The sequence below is a fragment of the Carlito syrichta genome, unplaced genomic scaffold (assembly GCF_000164805.1).
Source record: "Carlito syrichta isolate Samal-C Ts95f unplaced genomic scaffold, Tarsius_syrichta-2.0.1 Scaffold307277, whole genome shotgun sequence".
Classification (NCBI taxonomy): domain Eukaryota; kingdom Metazoa; phylum Chordata; class Mammalia; order Primates; family Tarsiidae; genus Carlito; species Carlito syrichta.
In genome coordinates, this window is record NW_007251373.1 from 262754 (window position 1) to 289796 (window position 27043).

The 27043-nt window shown below is 39.6% G+C and overlaps 1 protein-coding gene across 1 annotated transcript in view; it reads left to right on the forward strand.

Moving 5' to 3' along the window:
• The window catches only part of CRLS1 (cardiolipin synthase 1), a 27627-nt gene extending 584 nt beyond the window's left edge, over positions 1–27043 (forward strand). Inside the window, exons 2-7 of the mRNA XM_021715677.1 lie at positions 3297–3434; positions 9079–9208; positions 20477–20562; positions 21466–21534; positions 24047–24138; positions 26726–27043. Of these exons, the coding sequence (XP_021571352.1) occupies positions 3324–3434; positions 9079–9208; positions 20477–20562; positions 21466–21534; positions 24047–24138; positions 26726–26810 (573 nt within the window). The 5' untranslated portion in view covers positions 3297–3323 and the 3' untranslated portion in view covers positions 26811–27043. The remainder of the gene's footprint in view (positions 1–3296; positions 3435–9078; positions 9209–20476; positions 20563–21465; positions 21535–24046; positions 24139–26725) is intronic.

Below are 27043 nucleotides of genomic sequence, written 5' to 3' on the forward strand. Positions count from 1 at the left end.
CGTACCGGGGAGGCGGCGAGGGGCGGCGGTGAGTTGCGGTGGACGCGAGTAATGGGCTCTGGTCGGTCCAGTTTGGATCCTTCCGTTTCCGAACTTTTCAGCCTTTCCCTGTAGGGCATTTACGGGCGGGTCTTTCAGTCGCGATGGATTTCAGAGGCATCAGCGGGGTCCATCCACAATCTCGGCGGTCATTCCTCTTCTGCTCGTTGCTGGAAGGGCCTCTGCATGTTGCATTAGTAAAAGGAGCCTTCGCTTGTCTAGTTAAACGTTTGTTATTAATTTTTTGGAGCGAATCCACATCTTTAGAATCCACATCTGTAGACACTTCTGTTGGCTTGTGCAAGTTTGGTTTGCCATCATTTGACCTTCGGTAACCCCACAAATTATAGGATCAAGGATGGCTGAATAATCTTGGTCGTAATTAAAAGATCTTTTAACCTCCAGGTATAGCAAAAGATTAAAACTACTTTTGAGGTAACGGAGGTGAATGTTTGTCCCCTTACCTGTTGAAATACTGTCTAGGCAGAAGACACCGGAGCATATGTTGGCAGCGCTTTTGATGTCATGTTAGCAAGGCTCATGCAATTATTACATCTTCAATTGTTATGTCTTCAGTGGGCCCCTGTACTGCTTTCATCAGTTGTACAGCATGGGTTGAGGTGGCCACATCCTGTCAGTGGTCTCAACTCCACTAATAGCTAAAGCATGTTGGGGTTTGGATGCTGGATGCTTTGAAGTTGCCATAACCTTGCTGAAGTCCTTCCCAGAACGGCCGGCGTTGGTCGAGTATGCCACAGGTTATCTGGTGGGGTAATCTGAGATTAGCTCTCTTAATGTTAACTTTGAAACTTACAAACTCGGTGATCAGAAATTAATGAGGCACTTTATTTTGACTGAAATATGTGGAGCTAAATAGAACTCTTTTCATTTCCAGCAACGTTCAGTTCAGTTTATTAATTCACCAAATGAATTGATGTTGTCATTTGCAACTTTGTCTTTAATTTTGCTCCGTGAGTGTCTCAGAGGTTAATTTTGGGACTCTTTCTTTCTGATCTTTTGGTTTGTTACTGCTTTTTCTTTGTAAATTGCCTTTCCCTCCCCCGACTCTCCCTGTGCGTTGCTGTAACTTTGGATCTGTGTTTGACTAATTCTGTACCAAGTATGGTCAACAGACTTATCTTTTTCCTCTGGACTCTGAAACGCTCTGATCAGAACTTGAATTTGGGGTATGTTCCAAGAATGTTTTTATTTCATTATATAATGTGAACTACTTTCAGTAAAAGTTTCCAGAGTGAAGATTTATACCGCTTCTTGTTTTGTAACTGCTGCTGAGAGAATTTCAAATTTTAGCTTTCAGTGACAGTATTCTGCCACTGACCCCAGCTACAACCACCCAATTTTCCCTCTAAGCGGACTTGCTTTCTTGCTGGGTTCTGCTTATAACACAGACATAATGTCTTTAGAGAATGCCTTTTTTTTTGAGTTGGAGTCTCCTTCACTCAGGCTGGAGTACAGTGGTATGCACGCTCACGGCCACCCCAGTGCTAGGCTCTGGCGATCCTTCTGCCTCAGGCTTCCAAGTAGCTGGAACTACAGGTGCGTGCTACCACACCTGGCTATTTTTTATTTTATTGTAGAGACGAGGTCTCGCCAATTTGCCCGGGCTGTCTCGAACCCATGGGCTCAGGCAATCCACTCGCCCTGGCCTACCAAAGTGCTGGGATTATAGGCTGAGCCACCGAGCCTGGCCTACCTTTTTTTTTTTTTTTAAACATCCTGTTTTTTAAAAAAAAAAAAACACCCTGGTTTCTAGAATTTTTATTTATTTATTTATTTTTATTTTTATTTTTTGAGTAGGAGAGTCACTCTGTTGCCCAGACTGGACTGCAGTGGCACGAGTGTGCCACTGCAGCCTCAATCTGTTGGACTCAGGCGATCCTCTGCCTCAGCCATCCAAGTAGCTGGAACTACAGGCGTGCGCCACCATGCCTGGCTAATTTTTTAATTTATTGTAGCGATGAGGTCTCACCAAGTTGCCCAGGCTGGTCTCGTACCCCTGCGCTCAGGCAATCCTTTTGCCTCTGCCTCCCAAAGTGCTGAGATTATAGGCGTGAGCCACTACGCCCGGCTCATGGAATTTTAAAAGATGTCTTTAGAAATGAACTCTGCCACCTTTTTTTTAAAAACCAAAAGTAGGGTTTAGGCAAGTTGGTTACTGATTGAGAAAGAGGTTAAGTAGGGTTAGCTCTTGCAAAGAGAAAGTCCCATGGAGTAGAATTGGCAGTTTTGACTTGGAGGGGAAAAAAAATCTGGGCTTTAGGGAAAGGTATTTTCTTGGTGTTATTTCCTCACCCTATTGTACAGGGTGCCTTAACTCTGCAGGGCTGAGGCTTTTTAAAGTTGAAATGCCCTCTCACGAGTCAGATTCCATTTGGCAAGGAAGGGATGTTCTTCAAAGCAGCTGCCAAAGAACTCTTGTTAGTGCCAACTTCAAGCAGCATGACTCCAAATGAAGTTTCAAGGAATCACAGAGTTCCTATGTGGGAGTTGTGAAAACCCTTGGTTTCTAGTTGAGAATTTTAACATTTCCATGACTGTTTTGAACAGATTTACAAAATTTCTCTTTGTTTCCAAATATCACAATCCCTATTCCTATTTCAATTTTCTTCCAGCAATTCTGTGACTTAGTGGGGAGGTTATAGAAATCAATGTGTGTTTTTTTTTTCTCTTCATATTTCCATACACTGTATATAGTACTTAGCATTCTTTGGATAGATATGTGTAGAGAAGGGAGGGTGGTTATTTGCTTAAATATTTCAAGTCAGAGCTCCTGGAGTCAATAATTTGACTTTTTTTGACACTTTCTAGACTATTTGTCTACTTACATGATCTTCCTCAAATTTCACTTCCAAAACCAGAATATTGAAAATTCTGAATTTTTGTGGTGAAGACATATATTAAAGACTTTGCTTATACTGCAGATAATACATGCTTTTTGTCTCCTCTCTCTTTAGGCAGAAAACCTACAATACATCAAAAAAGACCCTTTAGTCTATGTTTGGTTACATGATACATCTTCATCTTCTGTATTCTTGAAAGATGGTTTTAGAGGGTTGTCTGAAAAAGGAGGATGGATTTTAAAACTCAGTATAAAGTACTAAATTTAAAGTTTATGTAGCTTCTGACCCTTGATGAAGTCAGTTTTTCGGTCAGTTGATGAAGTGTATTTTTCTAATTATATAGTTATTTAAAATATGAATGTATAGTATTTAAGTTTTGTTGTCTTTGTGTTTCAGTATGAAAACCCATGGACAATCCCAAATATGTTGTCAATGACGAGAATTGGCTTGGCCCCTGTTCTGGGCTATTTGATTATTGAAGAAGATTTTAATATTGCACTAGGAGTTTTTGCTTTAGCTGGGCTAACTGATTTGGTAAGTTGTAAATGCACTTCCGTTTTGCTCTCCTTCCATATTCCAGGGTCTCGACTACTGCACTGAAATAGCATAGCCTTAGTCTGCTTTTCTTTTGGAGGAAATCTTTAAGATGAATTCAAATTAGTACTTTGTATAAGGACTGTCTTCAGCATCTGTGTGGGACTCTTTCTGCATATGGTCTAGGGAGGAAGTGAAGGTTGTAGGGAGGCATGGGAGGGGGTGCTTTGTACTTTTGGTTTTTAACTGTGTAAAAGAAACACCCTTAGAAATTCCCAAAGAGCTGAGTGCTTGCTTTAGGGATAGAAATAAAGAAGTTATGGGGTAACCCCTTCGGGTCCCCTCCCACTGGTGGGAGTTCTCTGTCCTCTCAATAAATCCTGCTTTCTCACTTAAAAAAAAAAGGAAAGAAATTCTAAGATGATTTTTCTATTTATCATCATAGAAAGAAATACTCTGATCTACACAAGGAGCTGGTTTTCCTGGATTAGAGGAAAGCATTGGTTCAGTTGTTGTGACCCAGGGAACTGGGATGTGACCAGGGAGCTTGTCCAAGTCAGATCTTTGCTCAGGTTTCCTACTAGCAGGAGGCTGTAGGTACCAGCATATTTGGATTCTGATATATGCTCCACATCCCTTTGACTGCCCTGCAGAGACTCTGCCCTGGACTGGCTATTGAGCATCCTTCCTTCTGCTCTCCAAGTAGATGGACAAAGGAGAGAAGAACTCCTTGATACCACAGTATCAGTTTTGGGAGGGAGGAGGATTTATTCAGGTGATCTCAAATCGGAACTGAGATGATAATTTTATGTAGAAGGCTACATTTTGTGTTAAATAGGCTTTTGTGGACCGTCATCATGTATTACATTTGTATTTATCCCCCACTTTGTTTCATAAAAGATTTGAAATGCCTCTTAAAACTGGCCAGACATGGTGACTCACACCTGTTTTACCAGTGCTTTGGAAGGCCAAGGTGGGAGGATTACTTGAGGTCAGGAATTTAAGACCAGCCTGGGCAGCATAGCACGACCCCGTCTCTCAAAAAAAAATTTTAAAAATTGCTGAACATGGTGGTGCTGAGCCTGTAGTCCTAGCTACTTGGGAAGCCGAGGCAAGAGGATCATTTGACCCAAGAGTTCAAGGCTATAGCAAGCTATGATTGTGCCACTGCACTCCAGCCTGGGTGACAAGTGTTAGACATTTATCTTAAAAATATTTATAAATATATACACTACACAGTCTGTAAAAATACTGTTGAGGGAAATGTGGTAAAGGTAGATGAAGAATTTAAACCAGGACAAAGCTAGTAGGAGAAATAGGTAAGTTATATTCTTGTGTAAGCCCGGTCTGAGATCCGTATGAGCACCCAGACAGGCAATGCTTTGGTGCCTCTTAAAGCGGATTTATGTTTTAAAAACTGCTCAATATTTATTGAGACTCGAGAAAAACTGATTTTCTTTCTTTCTTTGTTTTTTTGTTTTTTTTTTTTAAATTGGAGTCTCACTCTGTTGCCCAGGCTGTAATGCAGTGGCATCATTGTGGCTCCCCACAGCCTTGACCTCCTAGGCTCAGGCGATCCTTCTGCCTCAGCCTCACAAGAAGTTGGGATTACAGATGCGTGCCACCACACCTGGCTAATTTTTTGACTTTTTGTAGAGATAGATCTCACTATGTTGCCCAGGCTGGTCTCGAACTCCTGGGTTCAAGCAGTCTTCCTGCTTCAGCCTCCCAAAGGTCTAGAATTACAGGCATGATTCGCCACACCCAGCCTGCAAAACAAATTTTTGATTGATAAAAGTTGTATAGCATCTTTCTTTGTAGCATCAGCTATTCTTTTTGAGGTTCATAGAAACAAAACTACATTTGCCCAGTAGTAGTAGCATTAGTGAGCAACATAGAATTAACTGAAGATTTTGGAGGGTAAATGAAAGAGAGCATTTGCCTTGTTACATGGCATTTCCAAATATGCATCAAATTTAGTCTCTGAAATTGCCTCTTAACATCTCTCTTTTTCGGAGATTAGCTACTATTTGTCACCACCTCTCCTCATTTTCACAGTCTCATTTTCTTTTGTCCCTGCTTTTATTTCAAAAGACCTCCATTCATTATTAATATGGTCTCCCATTCTGTCAAAGACCATTATACTGATACTGAATTTTGGTTTTATTAACCTAACAAGATCTTTTTCAGTTACTGGATTCACCTTTTTTTTGTCTGCTAGTTTGTTTGTTTTTTTAAGCCGCTATATGAGATTGCAGTATTCACTGAAATTAATAGGAAAGAGCACCCTTAGCATTGTTCTAAACATAGAAGACGATGTGTGTGGAAACCTGAGTTAACTGATACTATATTTTACATTTATTCCATGGAGGTTTTGGTGCCTTTAGATTGGCCTTTGGGCAGATGACTGGACTTAACAGTTTAAGCAGGAGAATGACAAGGTCTGATTGTGTTGTGTATGGGAACTGGATTGTTGGAAGGCAGGTAACTGGTTTGGAGACGTACAGTAATTTAGGGCAACAATGGTGGTAGCTTAGTTGGGGTGGGAGTTTGGAATTGGAGAAAAGTAGATGGGTTTGGAATGTGTTTTAAGACAGAGTTAATATGTCGATGGATTAGATATGTGGAGACAAGGAGTCAAATCTGAATACTAGGCTATTCCTTTTTTAAAAAAATTCTATTTTCAAAAACCAGGTGCATGGAGGTCACATGTTCTGTAATGTGCAACTCTCAGGGTAGGATAGAGTTTGGAAAAAAAATTACCAAACATTCTGATGCCTATCCAGTTTGAGGTGTTGCTTGGGCAGTTGCGTGTAATGCTTTGGAATTGCAGATCTGGGAGCTGCCAGATACAGATGGTCAAGTCTGGGTAAAATCATCTAGGCAGAGCTGAAAGAAGAAAAACAAAATGTCAGAGGCAAGAGTGACAAGTGGAGCAATGAAGCAGTAGCTAGTCAAGGACACTGGGGAGAAATAGCTGGCAAGGAAGGAAGAAACTTAGGCAATGAGGTGCCCTGGAGGGTGAGTTAAGAAAGTGCCTCCGTTGTGTTGAGGCCAACTAATCTAAAAATGCAGAACTCATTGGTGACCTTCATGAGCATCATCTTCAGAGGGACGGGGACGATTGGAATGGGTTTATGAGCAAATGTGAGACGGTAATGACAATGGACATTGCTTTGAGGCAGTTGTGCTTTGTAGAGGAATAGAGAAATGAGATTAAGAAGGGATCTTTGTAAAGATATGTACTGGGGAAATTTTTGTTGTCTTGTTTTTTGGGTGTTTTTGAGATGGCGTACTCACTGTGTTGCTCAAGCTGGCCTCAAACTCTGGTTTCAATCAGTCCTCTCGCCTCAGCTTTCCAAGCAACTGAGACTACAGGTGTGCCATCGTGCCCAGTGAATTTTGTTGTTAATTAACTGATTAATGAATTAAATGGTTAGATAGAAAGGGAGAGATTAATGATGTGAGGGGAGAGAGGGAAGAAGGGAGGTCAGTCACAGCTAAGAGGGAGGGCATGTGATCAGGGAAGGCAGAGAGGATTGAGTGGATATGGGTGGTAATGGACTTGGTGATGGGAATATGAGGAGGTCCTGACCGTCTCCTTCTCAAGGAAAACATAGACATGATGATAGGCTAGAGACATGGAGAGTAGGTCTCAGGTGAGTGCAGGGAGTGTGAAAGGAGGAGGTAAATACAGTGGGGGGGGGGGGATTGCTAGGCAATAGTGAGTGCCCACGGGAAACTTGTGGTCACCAATTGTAAGTGAAACCATTCAACCCATTTGTGTGTTTTTCTTAAGCAGTGCTCAGTTTCTTGGTTGCAGGTCTGGAGTACATGGATAGTTGTGTTTAGGCAGGGTTGAAGGAGAGTGGCTTGAGAGAGTTACAGATGTTTGCAGAGGAATGATGTTGATGATCCTGGAATCTAATGTGGGTTGGACAGGAATAGTGAGGGCAAGGGTGATGATGGTGAAAAAGTAGAAGTTTCTGAGATCAGAAACTGAAGTAAATTTGATCTTCCAAGGTCCCAGCTCCCAAGTCTAGGCATTTTCTGTTAGTATACTTAAGAAGAAAATAGACTGGGCAGTGGAGTTGCTCACCCCTGTAATCTTGGCACTTTGAGAGGCTGAGGTGAGAGAATTGCTTGAGATAAGGAGTTTGAGACCAGTCTAGGCAACAAAGTGAGACCTCTTTCTACAAAATTAGCTGGACATGGTAATATGTGCCTGTAGTCTCCTGTAGCACAGGAGGCTGAGGCAGGAAGATCACTTGAACCCAAGAGTTTGAGGCTGTGGTAAGCCATGATGTGCCACTATGCTCCAGCTTGGGTGACACGGTGAGACCCTGTCTCAAACAAACAAACAAAAAAAAGAAGAAAATAGATTTTTTAAGTTGCAATAGTAATAGGTAGTAACTGCTTTTTTTGAGGCTTTACTAAGTGCTGAGCACTGGACAAGCATTAGTTTTGTTATGTGCTGAAGATAACCAACCCTTTGAGGTAGGTAATGTTATCTTTGTTTTACAGAGGAGAAAACTAAGACTTAGGTCAAATAACTTGCCCAAGGTCAAATAGCTAGTAAGTGGCAGAGCCAGGACTTGAACCAGTTGTTCTGCAAAATCTAGGTTTTTAACCACTGTCCTGTATTAATGCTCTAACTTACTGGAATACTTGAGATATTGAGTGCCTTGTTTATCCTTTAAAATGAACCATGTTTAATTATATTTAAATTAGTCTTATCTTTTCCCTTAGAAATAGGAATAGAAAAATCAAACATTTATTGAAGCTTGGAGTTAAATAAAATGGGTAAAAGCCAGGTAGAAACTTGGATAAACCAGAAAAATATCTGCCTTGTTTAATGTGGATAAGCGATGCTTGGTTTCAGTCCATGGTGTGGCCCTTTCTCAAGGTAGGCTGGAGGTCTGGATTTTTATGGGGAGATATTGAATTATTTAGATGTTAGAAACTATAATTTAAAAAATCTCTGGCAGGTCAAACAAATGCAGCCTGCAGGCTCCATTTGACTCACTAGTAACTAGGTGCAACCTCTGCTTTAAAATATAATTTATTTCCAATAAAAATAAGTAATTTTTGAGTGTCAGAATTTTAACTAGGCCAGGTACAGAGGATTGAGTTTTTTATTCAATATAGGTAGATACAGAGTATGGAACTATCACTAGTATTGAACAAAATAAGTGGAAGTTTTTCATCACAGTTAGCGTAGTCCTTGCAAGTAGAAGCAGCTATTTTGGTTGTTGTGAAAATAGTCTGAGGCTCTAAAGACAGGGCTCCTAGTGCAGCTCTGGCAGTCATGATTTCTGTAGGTTTTCTTTAGTTCTTTACATCTCTAAATTTGTGTCTGGGCTCATCTCACAAAGGGGCATTGTGAAAATACTGAGAAAGACCAGAAGGCCTTGAGGGAAAAAGAGCTCTGTAGGAATGAAATTATTTTCAGACCAGTTGCTAATTGAAAAGCTAAATATATACCAGTAGAGAGGATAAGAATGTTTGGGGGTAAGAAACAGAAGCGGTTTTGTTAACATTTCATGAAAGTATAGTTGTTATTCTGGTATCGCTTAAGCTTCAAAATATCTACTCTGTTCCTATTATGACATTTATAAAAAAAACAAAAAACTTCTATTTTCAGTTGGATGGATTTATTGCTCGAAACTGGGCCAGTCAAAAATCAGCTTTGGGAAGTGCTCTTGATCCACTTGCTGATAAAATACTTATCAGTATCTTATATGTTAGCTTGACCTATGCAGATCTTATTCCAGGTAAGAGCACCGTCATGCGTACTTTTAAATAGCACAGGGAAGAATGACATTAGTCAGCTTAGGTTTTCTCTTGAGAGACAAATAAATTTTGGTCCAAAAATATATTTTCCAACTTTAAACTGTTTCCCTAATTTTAAACTGTTGAACTCTTTTAGAATTTATGTTCCTGTTACACTAGTAGAACCGGTTTTCTTAGTAAGATTGTTTAAAATTAAAACTGAGCAAATATTTTACAATGCCAATTTATGTTACTAAGGAATTTTTTGATGCTGTATTATATATTTTTAGTGCCTAGCTTTTGGAAAGCAATGTAAAGTTTTCCTAAGACTATTATTACCTTTATTAAATACAGTTTAATTATAATAAATAAGAACACTGAAATCCTGCAGATGTCTATTAAAGTCCACAATGTTATTATTTAGCTCTATTGTGCAATTTTATATTATACATATAGTTTGTACATTATATAAATACTTTTTCTAACTAAATTTTATGATATTTTGCTTTGTGTTTTGCATGTGCTTTTCTGATCATTTTCTACTTTATTTGTGTTTCTCAGTTTTTCTCCCTCAGTCCAGATTTCTCCCTCACTCCCCAAAAGTTAGAAGTCATATCTGAGAACAAACAAACTGCCATGTGGTCCTTCATTACCATGGTATTATTAGTATTTAGTAGGAAGGAGTGTAGTGGACGTTTCAATCTAGTGCAGCCTCCTCAAGCCGGACATTCTTTTTCCTTTTTCCTTTTAGTCCTCTAAGTTCTCATACCAAATTAAAAAATAAATTGGCCAATGCTTACATGTATGTGCTTTTTTGAAAGTTAGAATTGAGGTTTTTATATGGTTGGGGAGTATCGGGGGTTGAACAGGTAGGGGTATTCTCATTCTAATGATCATAAATACTTTTTAGGAAAAACCTTATAGAGCATTCTGTTGAGTATTCAAAATCAAAATGATCTTTCTTTTAGTGTGCATGTATGTGTTTTTATACCTTCCATTTTTCATAGTTGTATTTTGTGCTGTTTTATAAAGATTGACCAGGCCGTTTTTTTGTGAACATAGAAATTGTTCCCAGGTTTTGGGTAGTATAGAGAATGTTGCTGTGAGCTTTACTTGTATAATTGGTGTAGGTTACTTTCTATGCTTGGACTTCTCTTCACTGTCATTCTTCGAGGTTTCCATTTTCTCTCTTTTGTGTTGGGCCTCTTTTTCCAGGCTCCCATATCTCCCTTTTTGTTAATACTCCTTTTGGTGGAGTGCAGCTGCCAGTTTTTTGTTTTTGCTTTTGCTTTTGTCTTTTGGAGTTGGAGTCTCACTCTGTTGCCCAGGCTGGAGTGCAGTGGCATGCCCATGGCCACTGCAGCCTCGACCTGCTGGGCTCAGGTGATCTTCTGCTTCAGCCTTCCAAGTAGCTGGAGCTACAGGTGCGCGTCACTACACCCAGCTAATTGTTTGATATATTGTAGAGATGAGATCTCACCAAGTTGTCCGGGCTGGTCTCAAACCCCTGGGTTCAGGCATTCCTCTTGCCTCTACCTTCCAAAGTGCTGGGATTATAGGTGTGAGCCTCTACACCTGACTGCCAGTTGTTTTTCTGTAAAAGGACGTAGCGTTGCAGCCAATTTTAGCGATCTTTGGCATCTAAAATATCTTTATTGTATCTTCTGTACATGATTGACAGTTGAACTGGGAATAATCTTTTAATTGCAGATTACTTTCATTCAGTATTTTAAAGACTCTGATCCTTAGACTTCTTGATTCCATCTTGCTACGGAGCAGTCTCATGTCATTCTGACACCTATTCCTTTATATGTGATTGGGTTTTATATCGGAAAGCTTTTAAGATTTAAAAAAATGATATCTAGTTGATGTTTTTAATAAAGGTTTATCTTTCTTCATTCATTTTTTAATGCTTTTTTTTTTCTTGATTTGGGGTCTTACTCTGTCAGCCAGGCTGGAGGGCAGTGGCATAATCACAGCTCATTGCAGCTTTAACCACCTAGGCGTACGTGATCCTTCTACGTCAGCCTCCCAATAGCTGTGGCTATAGATGCATGCCACCATGCCCGGTTAATTTTTCTATTTTTTTGTAGAGACAGGATCTTGTTATGTTGCCTAGGCTGGTCTCAAACTCTTGGGCTCAAGCAATCATTTCACCTTGGCCTCCCAAAGTGCTAAGATTACATATGTGACCCACTGCACCCAGCTGATTTTCTAATGCTTTTAGATAGATACCTAGTTATCCTAACACTTTTCATTGAAAAGTGTGTGTTTTTCAGACTCACTGCAATGTCCATGTATATGTAGTTCCATTTCTGGCTTGTCTTTTTTTCTCCCCTCATTGATTTGTCTGTCTGTGCACCAGTGCCACTCTTATTGCTTCGCCAAAGCTCTTGATATCTGGTAGAGCAAGTCCTTCCATCATGGAAATTCTTAGACCTTTAAGGGCACTGGTGTATACATTTTAGAATCAACTTTTCCCAGAATCAGCAATTTCCCAGAGAACATTGACAATTGGATTATGATTGCGTGGAATTTATTATCTATTTGGAAGCATTTACGTCTTTACAATATTAAGTCTTCCAGTCCACAGACATGCTATATCTACTCTAGTTAGTTCTTTAATATCTCTTAAAGTTTTATAGTTTTCTCCAGAAAGGTAATAACCATTTTTATTAGATTTATTCCTAAGTATATGGTAGTTCTTGATGCTTTTATAAATGATAGCTTCTTAAATTTCATCTTGTAATAACTTTGTTGATATGATGAAAAATTGGTTCTATTTCTGATGTTGATTTTTGTGTCTAGCAAAACTTGCTAACTCCTAATAATATACATGTAAATCCCATGCTCAATTATGTGTTGTCTGTAATTAATCACAATGTATTTCTTCTCTTCAGTCCTTTTACCTTTTCTGTTACTTGCCTTACTGCACTGTGCAGTACAGTGCTGAGTAGGAGTGGTATCAGTGCCTTATTTCCATTTGCATGGTGAAAGCTTTTAACATTCCACTATTAAAGATAATAAGAGAAGTTCACTTCTGTTGAGAGTTTGTTATCACAATTGGATATTGAATTTTTTTTGAGTCAGAGTCTCACTCTGTTGCCCACATTGAAGTTCAGTGGCGCACTTGTGGCTCACCCCAGCCTTGACCTCCTGGGCTCAGGCAACCCTTCCGTGTCAGCTTCTCAAGTATAGCTGGGACTACAGGCACGTGCCACCACACCTGGCTAATTTTTGTATATTTTTGTAGAGATGAGGTCTTGCTATGTTGATCCAGGCTGGTCTCCAGCTCCTGGGCTCAAGCGATTCTCCTGCCTCAGCTGCCCAAAGTGTAGGGATTACAGGCATGAACCATTGCACCTGACCTAATTCTTGGTTATTTTCAACTGTCTAGCTATATTATTTGAAAAATAGTGTGGAGGAGTATTTTTATGCCTATGAACATGGTATTACTTACCAGAGAAAATGTTTTTGTTCAGTTCTACCAAGCACTTAGGAATACTACTAGTCTGGAACAACTTGTATATATCACCAGGTGATGAGACAGTCCTGGAAGGCCTAGTTCCATGTCCTCTCCAAACCCTGGAGGAATAGCTGCTTAGATCCTAGCTTAAGCTAGGAGTAGGTTATCAGAGCCCAGCTTTGAGCGTCACCCGATCATGATTGAGCTTCATGGATTGATTCTCTTCCTTTTTTTTTTTTTTAATCTTTGTCTTTTTTTTTTTTTTGAAACATTTCCCCAACTTTGCCACTTAACCCTTCTGTTGACCTTTTTTTTTTTTGTCTCAATTTGAATTTCTAAGAGCTTATTTTCTTGTATTCATTAAAAAAAGTTCTTATTTTATGGTTGAGTGTTATCACTTAGGAAATCTATACATGTACAGACACACCTCATTTTACTGTTTTCATTTTATTGTACTTTACAGATATTGTGCTTTTTATAAATTGAAGGTTTGTGGCAACATTGTGCCCAGCAAGTCAGTCGGTGCCATTTTTTAAACTCATGTGTTCACTTTGTGTCTCCGTGTCATATTTTGATAATCCTCAATATTTCAGACTTTTTTATTATTATATCTGTTATGGTGATCAGTGCTTTTTTTTTTTTTTGGGAGTTGGAGTCTCACTCTCTTGCCCAGGCTGGAGTGCGGTGGCACTCTAGTGGCACTGCAGCCTCGATCTACTGGGTTCAGGCAATCCTTCCACCTCAGCCTTCCAAGTAGTTGGAACTACAAGCACGTGCCACCATGCTCAGCTAATTTTTTGATTTATTGTAGAGATAAGGTCTCGCCAAGTTGCCCAGGCTGGTCTCGAACCCGTGGACTCAGGCAATTCTCTACCTCAGCCTCCCAAAGTGCTGGGATTATAGGTGTGAGCCACCATGCCCGGCGTGATCAGTGATCTTTGATGTGACTATTGTAGTTGTTTTGGGGGTTCAACGAACCATATCTATATAAGATCATGAACTTGATGAATATTGTGTGTGTTCTGACTGTTCCACTGACCAGCGCTTCCTCAGGCTGTCTCCCTTTCCTCAGGCCTCCCTGTTTCCTGAAATACAATAATATTGAAATTAGGCCAATTAATACACTTCACAATGACCTCTAAGTGTTCAAGTGAAAGGAAAGATTGCACATTTCTCACTTTAAATAAAAATCTAGAAATGAGTAAGCTTAGTGAGGAAGGCATATTGAAAACTGAGAAAGACTGAAAGCCAGTCCTCTTGCTCCACACATTTAGCCAAGTTATGAATGCAAAGGAACAGTTCTTGAAAGAAATGATAGAGCAGAACAGCCTTATTGCTGATCTGGAGAAGTTTGAGTGGTCTTGATAGAAAAATCAAACCAGCCACAATATTCCCTTAAGCCAAAGTCTGATCCGGAACAAGGCCCTAACTCTTCAATTCTGTGAAGGCTGAGGTAGGTGGAATCTACATAAGAAAAGTTGGAAGGTGGCCATGAGGTTTAAGGAAAGAAGCCATCTCCATAACATGAAAGTCTAAGATGAAGCAACAAGTGCTGGTGTAGAAGCTGCAGCAAGTTATCCTGAAGATTGGCTAAGATCACTAAAGATGGCTGTGCTAAACAACTGATTGTTAATGTAGATGAAACAGCTTTTTATTGGAAGAGGATGCCATCTAGGACTTTCATAGCTAGAGTGAAGTCATTGCCTGGCTTCAAGCTTCAAAGGATGGGCCGATTCTTTTGTTAGGGGCTAATGCAGTTGGTGAGTTTAAGTTGAAACCAGTGCTCATTTACCATTCTGAAAAATCAGGGCTTTTATGAGGTCATTCTACTCTGCCTATGCTCTAGAAGTGAAACAGCAAAGCCTGGATGACAGCAAATCTGTGTACACAGCATGGTTTACTGAACATTTTAAGCCTACTGTTGAGACATACTGCTGGGAGAAAAAGATTCCTTTCAAAATATAACTGTTCAGCCCGGCACGATGGCTCACGTCTGTAATCCCAGCATTTTGGGAGGTGGAGACGAAAGCCCACAGGTTTGAGATCAGCCTGGGCAACTTGGCGAGAACTCGTCTCTACAATAAATCAAAAAATTAGCTGGGTGTTGTCGTGTGCACTTGTAGTTCCAGCTACTTGGAAAGCTGAGGCGGAAGAATGACCTGAGCCCAGCAGATCAAGACTGCGGTGGCCATGAGTGTGCCTCTACACTCCAGCCTGAGTGACAGAGTAAGACTCCAACTCAAAATAAAAAACAAACCCCCTCAAAAACAAAATTACTGTTCACTGACAATGCACTTGGTCACCCAAGAACTCTGTTGGAGGTGTACCAAGATATTAATATTGTTTGTATGCCTGCAGACATAGCAGTCGTTCTGTAGCCCATGAATCAAAGAATCATTTCAATGTTCAAGTCTTATTATTTAAGAAATACATTTTATAAGACTACAGCTGCCTTTGAGGAATGTGACCAGAGTAAATCAGAAAACTTCTGGAAAGGATTTACCATTCTAGATGACATTAAGAACATCTGTGATTCATGAGTGGTCAAAATGTTAACATTAATAGGCGTTTTGAAGATGCTGATTTTAGATTCTTATGGATGACTGTGAATTGTTCAAGCCTTCCTTGGAAGAAGTCACAGCATATGTGGTAGAAGTAGCAAGAGAACTAGAATTAGAAGTGGAACCTGAAGATATGACTGTGAATTGCTGCAATCTCATGATACAACTTATAAGAAGTTGCTTCTTGTGGATGAACAAAGAAAGAGGTTTTTCTAGAGATGGAATCTTTTTTTTTTTTAGATTGGAAAATATAGTTTATTTAAAAGTAAATTAGAGAGAGAAGAGAAGATTCACCTCCCCAAGGCAGGGGAGGGGGTGGACCAAAGCCAGGAAACATATCAATAGCAATAGCTCAAAGAGCACATGGCCACACCAGAGTCTAGCAAGGCAGTGGCCAAGATGGAATCTATTATTGGTGAAGATGCTATGAACATTATTGAAATGACAACCAAGGATTTAGAATATTACTTAAACTTAGTTGATAAAGCAGTGGCAGGCTTGAGAGGATTGACTTCAGTTTTAAACAAAGTTCTACTGTGGGAAAAATGATATCAAGTAGCATTGCATGCTACAGAGAAATCTTTCACGAACGGAGGAGTCAGTTAACGTGTCTTTGACATCATTGTCTTATTTTAAGAAATTGCCACAGCCACCCAATCTTCGGGAACCACCACTCTTGATTAGTCAGCAGTCGTCAACATCGAGGCAAGACTCCACCATCAAATTATAACAACTAGCTGAAGGCTCAGATGACCATTAGCATTTTTTAGCAGTAAACTATTTTTTAATAAAGTATACTTTTTAAAATATATAATGCTATCGCACATCTAATACATTATAGTATAGTGTAGATATAACTTTTTATACACACTGTGAAAAAGTGATGTGACTTGGTTTATAGTGATATAAACTTTATTGTGGGGGTCTGGAATCCAGCCCACATTGTCTTTGAGATATGCCTGTATTTATTTTTAAGAATTTTTTTAACCCCTGTATTGTATCTCTTTCTTTTGAATTCTGTTTTATGTTTTCACCTCTCTTTCATGATGGAGACATTATTTAAATGTTTAGTGATGTTGGGCTGCTCACTTGTATTTGAATGAGGCATGAAAAGTTCATTGGGAGCTCTCTAGGTTTTGGGGTGCAGGACTCTGAATTCTCAGTATCTTTATGTTAGTTCTGGAGATCATAGCTCTGTCTGCCTGGGGATTAGAGAGGCCTTGTCACCAGTGTCTCAGGAGCTAAGCTGTGGGAGGAAGCTGGTCTCAGGGTCCAGAATGTAGATCCTCACTTAATTCCCAGTGCCCCTAGGGTCAGAGGGTTACATGTGGATTGAAGTTAGCAACGTTTTACTGTAAAGGGCCAGGTGGTAAATATTTTGTGGGCTAGGTGATCTGTCACAACTACTGAGCTCTGCTGTTGTAGCCTGAAAGCAGCCACAGGAAATACATAAATTAATGAGTGTGAATGTGTTCCAGTAACATTTTACTATGGACACTGGAAATTGAAGTTCCTACAATTTTCTCATGTCATGAAATAGCACTCTTGACTTTTCCCCAACCATTTAAAAATGTAAAAACTGGGGTAGAGACATAGTATAAGGGTGTTAGGAAGGGCTCAGCAGGCAGGGATGAACTACTCTTGCTGTGGACTTTCTGAGTTTCTCTGTGCAAGTTGACCTGCTTCCTGTGGGCATTCCTTTCTGAAGGATGGTTCTGGCTCTCTCTACCTTATTACTTAGTCAAAATTTTGAGATGTGTCTCTTCTAGTCATTCTCTTTTTGACTTTATATCCTTTCATTTCTTTTGATATGTCCTGTCATTTTAGAAGGTTTTGGAAAGTAGAGAGATGCATATATGCAATCTTTCATGTCCTTACTTTTATACTGCATTTTTAAAAAGTTAAACCTACCTTGATTTTAATAGCTTTATTTTGTTAAGAGTAAGACATTTGGTTTCTTCCTTAGCTAGGATAATAAATTGTTCTGCTTTTTCCCCTGGTCTTATGAGAATGTAGAGAAGGATGAAAACGGATTCTTTAACATGCTATATTTGTTATAGAATAGTGGGCATAAGTAGAGTTCATTTCTACTTATGTGCATTTGTTCCACATTTGCCAATGAGGCACATTTTTGGTATCTTATTATTTCTGGTTTAAATCCATTTCTAGAATTTTCTGTTAGATTTATTGTTGTTTTTAGTGCAAAAGCCTATGGCATTGATGTTGACAACTTTTAATATATAAAGATTGTGTGAACTATTCCCTTTAATGCTAATAAAACTTGCCCATGATGGCCCTCCGTGTTGCAAACATTACCTGTATTTCAGACAGAACTAGCAATGGGGGACAGGAACTTTCTTTGACACATTTACATGGTTCTATCTATCACTAATGCTATCATACTCTAGTAGGCAAAAATGAAAGCTACTTTAGTCCTAGAAGAAAAGAGAAGGGAAGGCCAAGAGAGAAAGCCAGAACTGGATAAAATTGCCCAACACCAAAACCCTAAGAGGAGTCAGTTGGAAGAGGCCTTTGAGACCACCAGGTGCAGAAAGGTCCCAGCCTGTGTGTGCGAATCATCCAGAGAGCTTTCATCTGGGCTTTTACAAAACTTTCCCCAGGTGATTTTTGGATGAACAGTAAGTTTGGGGAACACTTTATTTTGTTAACAGCCCTTTCTCCCATCAGGCTGTTAGAGATGGTAAACAGAGTCCAGAGATGCTAATTGCTAGACCACCCTGCTGGTCATAGGTTGTGAATTCCATAGACCTGCGTTCCTGATTGTGTGGAGTCTTGCATGTTCCTCCATGTTAATGGTACAGGGATTTTAATTTGCATGAGTTTGCTGCATTTTAGAAGCATGGTTGATGTTATTTTGCCAGCTAATAGTTGCTGTAGAAAAGTTTGTATTACAGGTACAAAAATGCTCCTAAATATCATGGCTCACTGTTTTCTTGCATGGTTTATACAGCCATCTTTTTGCTCCAAATACTGTGACTTGAGTGGACAAGCATTTTATCTCTTTTGGAATAGTGTTGTCATCAAGAACTAGGCCAAGGACCAGCATATATTATAGCTAACAGCAGAAGAGATTTAAATTTTAAATCTGTAGTTAAGTGAAATTGTATTCAAATTGCAGAGCCAGTTAAATGTCAAAACTGGAGAGGACCATAAGTATAGCCTCAAATAATTCACAAGAGAGTTGTTTGAAAGTATTATGGAAGAGATATGCACGATCCTTTTATGTTGGTCATTGAAACCATTTGAGCCTAGTGTTTTTTCCTTTTAAAAATAGTTATTTTGTTGTTGTAAAACATATATGGTGGGGACCACCAAAAGACAGAATTTATTTATTAAAGATTGTGTATTCTGGCTGGGCATAGTGGCTCAAGCCTGTAATCCCAGCACTTTGGGAAGCTGAGATGAGAAGATTGCCTGAGCCCACAGGTTGGAGAACAGCCTGGACAACTTGGCAAGACCTCATCTCTACAGTGAATCAAAAAATTAGCTGGGTGTGATAGCACATGCCTGTAGTTCCAGCTACTTGGATGGCTGAGGCAGAAGAATCGCCTGAGTCCAACAGGTCGACACTGAGGTGGCCGTGAGTGTTCTACTGCATTCTAGCCTGGGTGCTGGAGTGAGACTCAAACTAAAAAAAAAAAAATTGTGTATTCTTTACATGTTTAAACTTTGATCACCTTCAGAGTACTCTCTGTCTGATGCAGTACATCTATGGAGATGCTTTTCCCACTGCTCAAAAGTTTTTAAACTCAACAATTTTGATGCTTTTTAGTGCTTCTGCTGTTTTTTGTTTCACCTCTTCCACATCAGCAAAATGATTCCCTTTAAGAACTTTTTTTTTTGCGGGAAATGACGTTGCTGGGGTGAGATTGGATAAATAGGGAGGGTGGGGCATGGGTCATGCCATTTTCGATCAAAAACTCCTGAACACTCAGTGCAGTGCAGACAGGTGTGCTCGTAAATCACCCATTATGAAATGGGCAAATGTGTTGAAAAAATCTCCAAGAAAAGGCCAGGTGCAATGGCACATGCCTGCAAATCCAGCACTTTGGGAGGCAGATGATTGCCTGAGTCCAGGGGTTCAAGAACAGCCTGGGCAACTTGGCGAGACCTTGTCTCTCCAATAACTAATAATAAAAAAAACATTAGCAGGACATGGTGGCAGCACCTGTAGTTCCAGCTACTTAGAAGGCGTGTGCCACTGTACTCCAGCCTGGGCAACAGAGTGAGACTCCAACTCAAAAAAACAAAGAAGTGATGCAGAAGGATTCTGAGAACGCTTACCTAGTGAGGGAAGCCACTACTACGTATTGGGGGCCCACCCTCCAAAAGGTAATTTCAGCTTTTTGCGGAGTCCCACTTCATATGTTCACAGTTAAAACTTTCTGCAGTGCAGAAGGAATAAAGTGAAGCAAATTCTCTGCTCTCTCATTAGTGAAAGAAGTAGAATTTCTTGAGTATTTATCTAAAATATCCTTCTGCTGACTATGGATCTGATACCACGCTGTAAAATCTGAAGAATGATGAGAAAACTATTGACAAATTGAATTCATTGAATGATTGAGCAGGGAGAAAACTAGCAGTTGCCTGGGCAGGAACTGGCTGAATATAAATAAAATATTTTTGTTTATCTCCTAGTTGTACGTACAGCAAATTTTACTCTTCAGCAGTAATTTAAAATGCAGAAGTGAGAATCAAAGCTCCTGAAACTCCAGAAGAGTTTGAGTCCTTTAGGACAATAACTGCATGCCAGCCTTTGCACACAGAAAAGATGCTATTAATGCTTCTCAAGCCATCCTTGTTTTTCCAGTAGCTTCCATGTAAATCTAATGAGCATGATGATCTTTTCCCCGAATTCCCAAAGCTGAGAAGTAACCAAGGAGGAGATGGGGGCATTGAGTAGAGCTGACGCTGATATCTGCAGATTTATAGCTAAAAACGTGCAAGGAAAAAACCAAAGAGAGATGAGAGGATTAGCATTCAGAAAGGCAGACATAGACTTCCAGAGCCATCGTCTGAACTTTGCTTTGAGGGCAGATTAAAGAAGACTCTAAAAACCAGTGGTTCACTATAGGGACCCTAAATCATCAATAGGTGTTTATTATAAAATTTTCATTTGTGGAAAACAACCAGTTTTGAGTAAGGCTGAATGAGACGTATTCATAATGTCTTTTAGTAATTATCAGAATTCCAATTAAAAATATTTTATATTTTATTTTCAGTTCCACTTACTTATATGATAATTTCGAGAGATGTAATGTTGATTGCTGCTGTTTTTTATGTCAGATATCGAACTCTTCCAACACCGGTGAGTTTTATTTTTAAAAAATATTCTTTTAGCATTACATGTAGTTTAAGGCAAAAAAAAAAGTTAAGATTCACTCTAGGTTGTTTCACTTTATGGGAATAATTTATGGCAATTATTTCTTGATCTATTTACCAGGAATTTAGAAAAATAACTGTCTTGTTATTTGAATCACCTATGAAGGTAGTTGTTTGGTGAACACATAAATGGTCAATTTTAAAAAGGCATCTTCACAGGTTCTAAGGATTAGGGCAAAAAAAGACATGTTACTGTTTTAAGTCAAACTCTTTTCAGCTATTGGCACATGAAAACCAGACCAGCCAGCCCCCATCCCTACCAGCAAATTCTGTTAGAGTTGTTTCACATAAATCCAAATGATATTATTGTCTAATTTAGCATCTACTATGGATAATCTAGAATTGGATTTTAAAATCACAGTTGTATGAGTGTGGTATGCATATTTGTTGACTGGTTCTCTAAATATCTGAGTACATAAGCACAGCATACCTCTTTTGCCTCCTAAGCCAGTGAAAATAAAGCAATGTTTTATTCATTTTGTTTTTTAATCTGTACAATAGTGATAAGGAGTTTTGCTGAGTTTATTTAGTAAAACGAGGTGATCAAGCAAACTTTATGGTAGCTATTGTGTTCGAATTTTATAGGAATTGAGGACTAAAGAGATCTATAATTGTTAAAAGTAAATTTTCAGTATGTATTGAATGTGCATGATTTGTAAAGAATGTCGATACTACTTATTTAGCATAAAAAAGAAGATACATATAAAGGGCTTATCTAACATAGGTCAGGCATAGAGTAATACTCAGTAACTATTAGCTAAATAACAAAATGTGTGTTTTCAGCTTGAATGATAAATTGACTACTTTGTCTCTTTTGGTCCTCTGCCAGCGAACACTTGCTAAATATTTCAATCCTTGCTATGCCACTGCTAGGTTAAAACCAACATTCATCAGCAAGGTAAGAGATATACGATGTTCTCTTAAGTTATTTTTCTGTGAATATTTATTATAATGGATGTAAACCATTAGAGCAGCTGAAAATGAGACAGATTTAAATGTATTGAGTACAGGGGCTAGAGAGTGGGGTCAGGCAGAAAACTGTAATCCAGCTCTTTTGTCTCCAAGCTTTTTGGATCATTGGTATACACGTTGTATCTTGGGCTGGTGGTCATAGCTTAAGTTCTGAGTGAGGTAATTGGGCCGCTGTTCCACTGTTCAGAGAAGAGGAAACGGAAATGTAATTGCGTCTTGATTGAGATTCAGAGATTATGAAGAGTCCCTGGTAGTTTCACTGCCTCCTACACTGTGGTGAAAACACCATATACATGGTCCTTTCATTTCAGGATTGACAGGCAAGAGGTAAGCTATAGGAGAATGTTTATTCACTCATAAAACAACTATTCCTTCGAAGTGTCCATTCTGTTTTCCTGAGCCTTCAGGACAATAACTGTATGCCAGTCTTTGCACGCAAAAAAGATTGCTATTAATGTTTCTCAAGCTATCCTTGTTTTTCTAGTTGCTTTGGTCATTCTTTGCTCAAGTCATTCTTCTGTCCCATCTTTAAAGACAAGGTTTTAACAGGTTAAAAATGCCATAATTTGTGGGAGACAGGGGTGATTGTTTTTATACAGAGTTCCCTGCATACACGACGTTCTTTTGTTTGTTGGTTGGTTGGTTTTGGCTTCAAAACCAACCAACCTTTACCTGCATACACATACGCATACACCTGCATACGCATACACCTTTACCTGCATACCTTTACCTGCATACACGACGTTCTTTTGTTTGTTGGTTGGTTTTGGCTTCAAGTGACTTATATTTATATCAAGTATGGCAGTTTGAATGTAGCACTACATAGACGGGCGTAAAGAGGCGCAGAGACGAGTGTCTCAAATAAACCCTGAACTTGTAGGCAGGCCTCCAGATAAAATATATGATGTATTTTTAAATGAAGTAGAATCTCTGTCATTAGCAGAATGGGTGCTAGAACAGAGGCACTTCTTTCCACATCACCCACTGTCTCATGCTTCCCAGACTGTCTCCCAGAAGCTTCTCATGGTTGTGGAGGGAATGCCCATCGTATCTCTAGTTCCATTTTCTTTTCTCCCTAGTGCTGTCTCAGGGTGGGGAAGCCCACTCATTTTCTCTAGAGAGGCTCTTTTATGGAGATGAGTATATTTTAATTTTTAAAAAATTTTTAATTTTAAATATGTGAGGTACAATTTAGGGTTAGGTATACAAGTGTTCATTATACAGGTACCCTTGTTGATAAGGTGTGCCACCCCCAGCAGTTTCCCGCTACTGCCAATCCCTTTCTTACAGTATTACGATAGTTGTTCAAGGTCCACTTATGAGTGAGAACATGTGGTACTCGGTTCTTTGTTGCTTGGATAGGTCACTCGGTACTGTAGCCTCTAAGTCCATCCAAGTTGCTGTGAAGTTCATAATTTTGTCCTTTTTTTTTTTGAGTCAGAGTCTCACTCTGTTGCCCAGGTTGGAGTACAGTGGCATGCTTGCGGTCACCGCAGCCTCGACCTGTTGGGCTCAGGCTATCCTTCTGTCTCAGCCTTCCAAGTAGCTTGAACCACAGGCATGTGCCACCAGACCCCGCTAATATTTTGATTTGTTGTGGAGATGAGGTCTCACCAAGTTGTCCAGGCTGGTCTCGAACCCCTGAGGTCAGGCAAATCTCTTGCCTCAGCCCCACAAAGTGCTGGGATTACAGACTTGAGCCACTATGCCCGGCCTATAATTTTGTTCTTCTTTATGGCTGTGTAATATTCCATTGTGTGTATGTACCACATTTTTTTTTCCAGTCCTTTTTTGATGGGCAGCACGGTTGGGTCCATGTTTTGCTATTGTAAGTAATGCTGCAATAAACATGCGGGTGCAGGAGTATTTTTCATAGAGTGATTTAAGTTTCTTTGGTATATTCCCAGTAGGGGGATTGTGGGGTCGTATGGGAGGTCGTTTTAATTGTCTAACCTCACAGGTTGTGATGGGTAAGCAAGTAAAAGGCACACTGGATAAGGTACCAGGAGATCTGGGTACCAGTTTTGGTTCTTTAGTCTGCTGTGCCTGCAGCAAGTCACCTAACCCTATATCCTTTACCCTGTGGTGAGGTAGCTTAATTATTTCCATATTCTGCTTTAATGGGCAATTGAGAAAAAAGGCAAAGAATTTTGCAGTGTTATCGAGTTGCTGTGGGAATTCAAGGTGGTGATATTTTCTGACATCATCATTATCCTCACTGTAAAGGGCAGCTGTGATGACAGATGGGTCTGTTAGTGAAGTGACCCCTTTGTGTGTTCTCACCTGTGGATGCCAGCTCCTTGGGAAGGGATGAGCATCAGGCATGCTGAGGGCATGTCATGTTACAGTGTGATGGGCTGTGCCTTTGTCTCGGTAGCTTGGCAGAGGGCATCCAGTTGGCACTGCATTGTTCATTTATAAATTTTCTTTTTTTTAAGGTAAACACAGCAGTCCAGTTAATCTTGGTGGCGGCTTCTTTGGCAGCTCCAGTTTTCAATTATGCTGACAGCATATATCTTCAGATACTGTGGTAAGCTAAATTTAGAATCATATTCTGAGAATATTAACAGAATGACTTACTGTGACAGCCCTGGAATGACTTTACTCTTAGAGAGTTTATTGAGTACTGACTGGATAAGGCTGTGGCTATATTTTGTGACTGATACCACTCTTAAGAAGCTTACTGTCAAGTGTGGGATGTAGAAGTTAACTTTTATGCAAATTAAAAGGGATAAAAGATACTGATAATGTGTTGGGATTTCCGAGGAGGGAGAGATACTTCCAGGTGGGAAGAAGAAGGACAGTTTCAGGGGGAAAGTGGCATTTGAGACATGAGGTATAGGTGGATTTTGTGCAGGAAGAGACTGAGGAGAGGCCATCAGGTGAAGGACAGAACCTCAGTGAAGCCAGGGTATAGGAGAGTGGGTAGGGGAAGGTGAGGCCAGCCTGCTAACGGGTCAGGGCGAAGAAAAGCTGGAAAAAGGAGCTTGGATTTTATTATACTAATTGCTTATTTGTAGTCTTGCAAAGGTGTAAAATTCAAACTTTCAGAGTTCAAAATGTGTCACATTGGTTTTGAAGTACTTTATTTTGGCACACTTTAATTCTATAAAATTCTCTTGCTTGGTGCAGTCTGGGTCACAAAATGGCTGGCTAATCAAAGTTAGTTAAGCCAAAGAATCCTTTAAAATGATATATATGCTATACTTTTTGCTTTAAAAGACATAATTGTGCATTCATTCTGATTCATCTTTCACCTTCTGATACAGGATGGATGCTTTTTGAGTATAGGTATATCAGTGGGAGTTTTTACTTTCTTGGATAAACTACATCTATAATATACCTCTCTTGTTTTCATTTTTCAATTCTTTAAGGTGATGCAAGAACTTCTTTTCTTGAGTGGGAGTCTCACGCTGTCGCCCAGGCTGGAGTGCAGTTCGACCATTTGGGCTCAGGCGATCCTTCTGCCTCCACCTTCTGGGTAGCTGGGACCACAGGTGCATACCACTGTGCCCAGCTAATTTTTTGACTTTTTGTAGAGATGAGGTCTTACTATGTTACCCAGGCTGGTCTTACAGGAGCGAGCCACTGTGCTCAGCTTACCAGGAACTTTAAAACATCTGCAAAGCAATCTGAGTGTAGGAACCATCTAGATTTTTTAAATCATTTTTTCTCCAGTCTTTTCACAGTCATGCTGCCTACTTATTTTGACAATACTTTTTCCCTATGGACCCATGAAAGAAAGACAGTATTTTTTATTAACTCATCGTTTTAAAGCATCCGACTTGGCTTTCAGAAATAGCAACTTTTCTTTAAAAAAAATGTTTTCTTTAGAGACAGAGTCTCATTTTGCTGCCCATGTTAGAGTGCGATGACATGATCATAGTTCATTGTTACTTTGAACTCAGCCTCAAGTGACTCTCTCACCTCAGTCTCCCAAGTTGCTAGGACTATACACATGCACCATCATACCCAACGAATTTTCCAAAAAAAATTTTATAGATCAGGCACGATGGCTCAAGCTTGTAATCCCAGCACTTTGGGAGGCCGAGGTGGGAAGACTGCCTGAGTCAATGGGTTTGAGACCAGCCTGGGCAACTTGGTGAAACCTTGTCTCTACAATAAATCAAAAAATTAGCCGGGCATGGTGGCATGCACCTGTAGTTCTGGCTACTTGGAAGGCTGAGGCATAAGGATCGCTGGAACCCAGCAGGTCAATGCTGGGGTGGCAATGAGTGTGCCACTGCACTCCAGCCTGGGTGACGGAGTGAGACTCCAACGCAAAAAAAAAATTTTTTTATAGGGGGGTGTCTTACTGTGTTTCCCATGCTAATCTGGAACTCCTGACCTTAAGTGATTCTTTCACCTCAGCCTCCCAAAAGACTGGGATTACAGGCATGAGCTACCACATCCAGCCAAAAAATAGCAAATTTTCAAACACATAGATTTCTTTGGTTTATGTATGAATTTAGAATACCAAACTGGCATGAACAGGTTTTGGATCTAACAAAAGTGAGTCTCGATGATTCTCCCTCACCTAAAAAAATAGAAATGCCTAGGTACACTAAAAAAGTAATCTATTGGCTGTGAGCATTCAGCCTTGCAAGGACATCATGCATGTCATTTCAAGGAGAATTTGGTTGAGGAAAAATTATTTTAGAATTCTGAAAAGCCGCAGGAAATAGCATCTAACGTTCCAAGCCATCATGGAGCAGTGAAAAGAGCACATGGGCTTTAGAATTAAAACCAAGTCAGTCTAAACATAGTTCTGTGTAGGCCCTGAGTGGATTCTCTGGGTCTCTGTTTCCTTATCTCTGGGATGAGGCTGTTGTGAGAATACTGTGCGAGCATCAGACACCTAGAAGAATGGGTAAAAATGACAGTTGACAGTAGTATTCATTTTTAGGGCTCATTATCTAGAATAATTTTGTTTGATGTTACTAATTCAAGTGAAGTCTTAAAGAAAAGCAGTGTATTTAGGTTCTTGTTGTTAAATAAAAATTATGCCACACAGCTCTTTTTACTTTTTAAGTAGCTCTTTTACATGTTTTTATTATAATTCTGTTACTGTGTTTTAGACTTGACAACTGAATTATATTTCTTTCCTTCCATAAAAGGTGCTTTACTGCTTTTACTACAGCTGCATCAGCCTACAGTTATTATCATTATGGTCGGAAAACTGTTCAGGTGATAAAAGGCTGATGAAAGTCATCCGTCTCCATTAGCAAGGAAGCAGTATGCAGCATCAGCGCAGGGCCGTGGACTTCTATGGGAGTTTCCCTGTTTTGGTGTTCAGCTTGAAAAAGGACTTGTCAGAACAAACCATGTCATCAAAATTTAAGTAATGTGCATTGAAAATAAGCGTGATCATGGGCATATGAAGAATTTCCAATGTGTTTTTAAATACAAATAAAACTATAATTTAGACTTTTTAA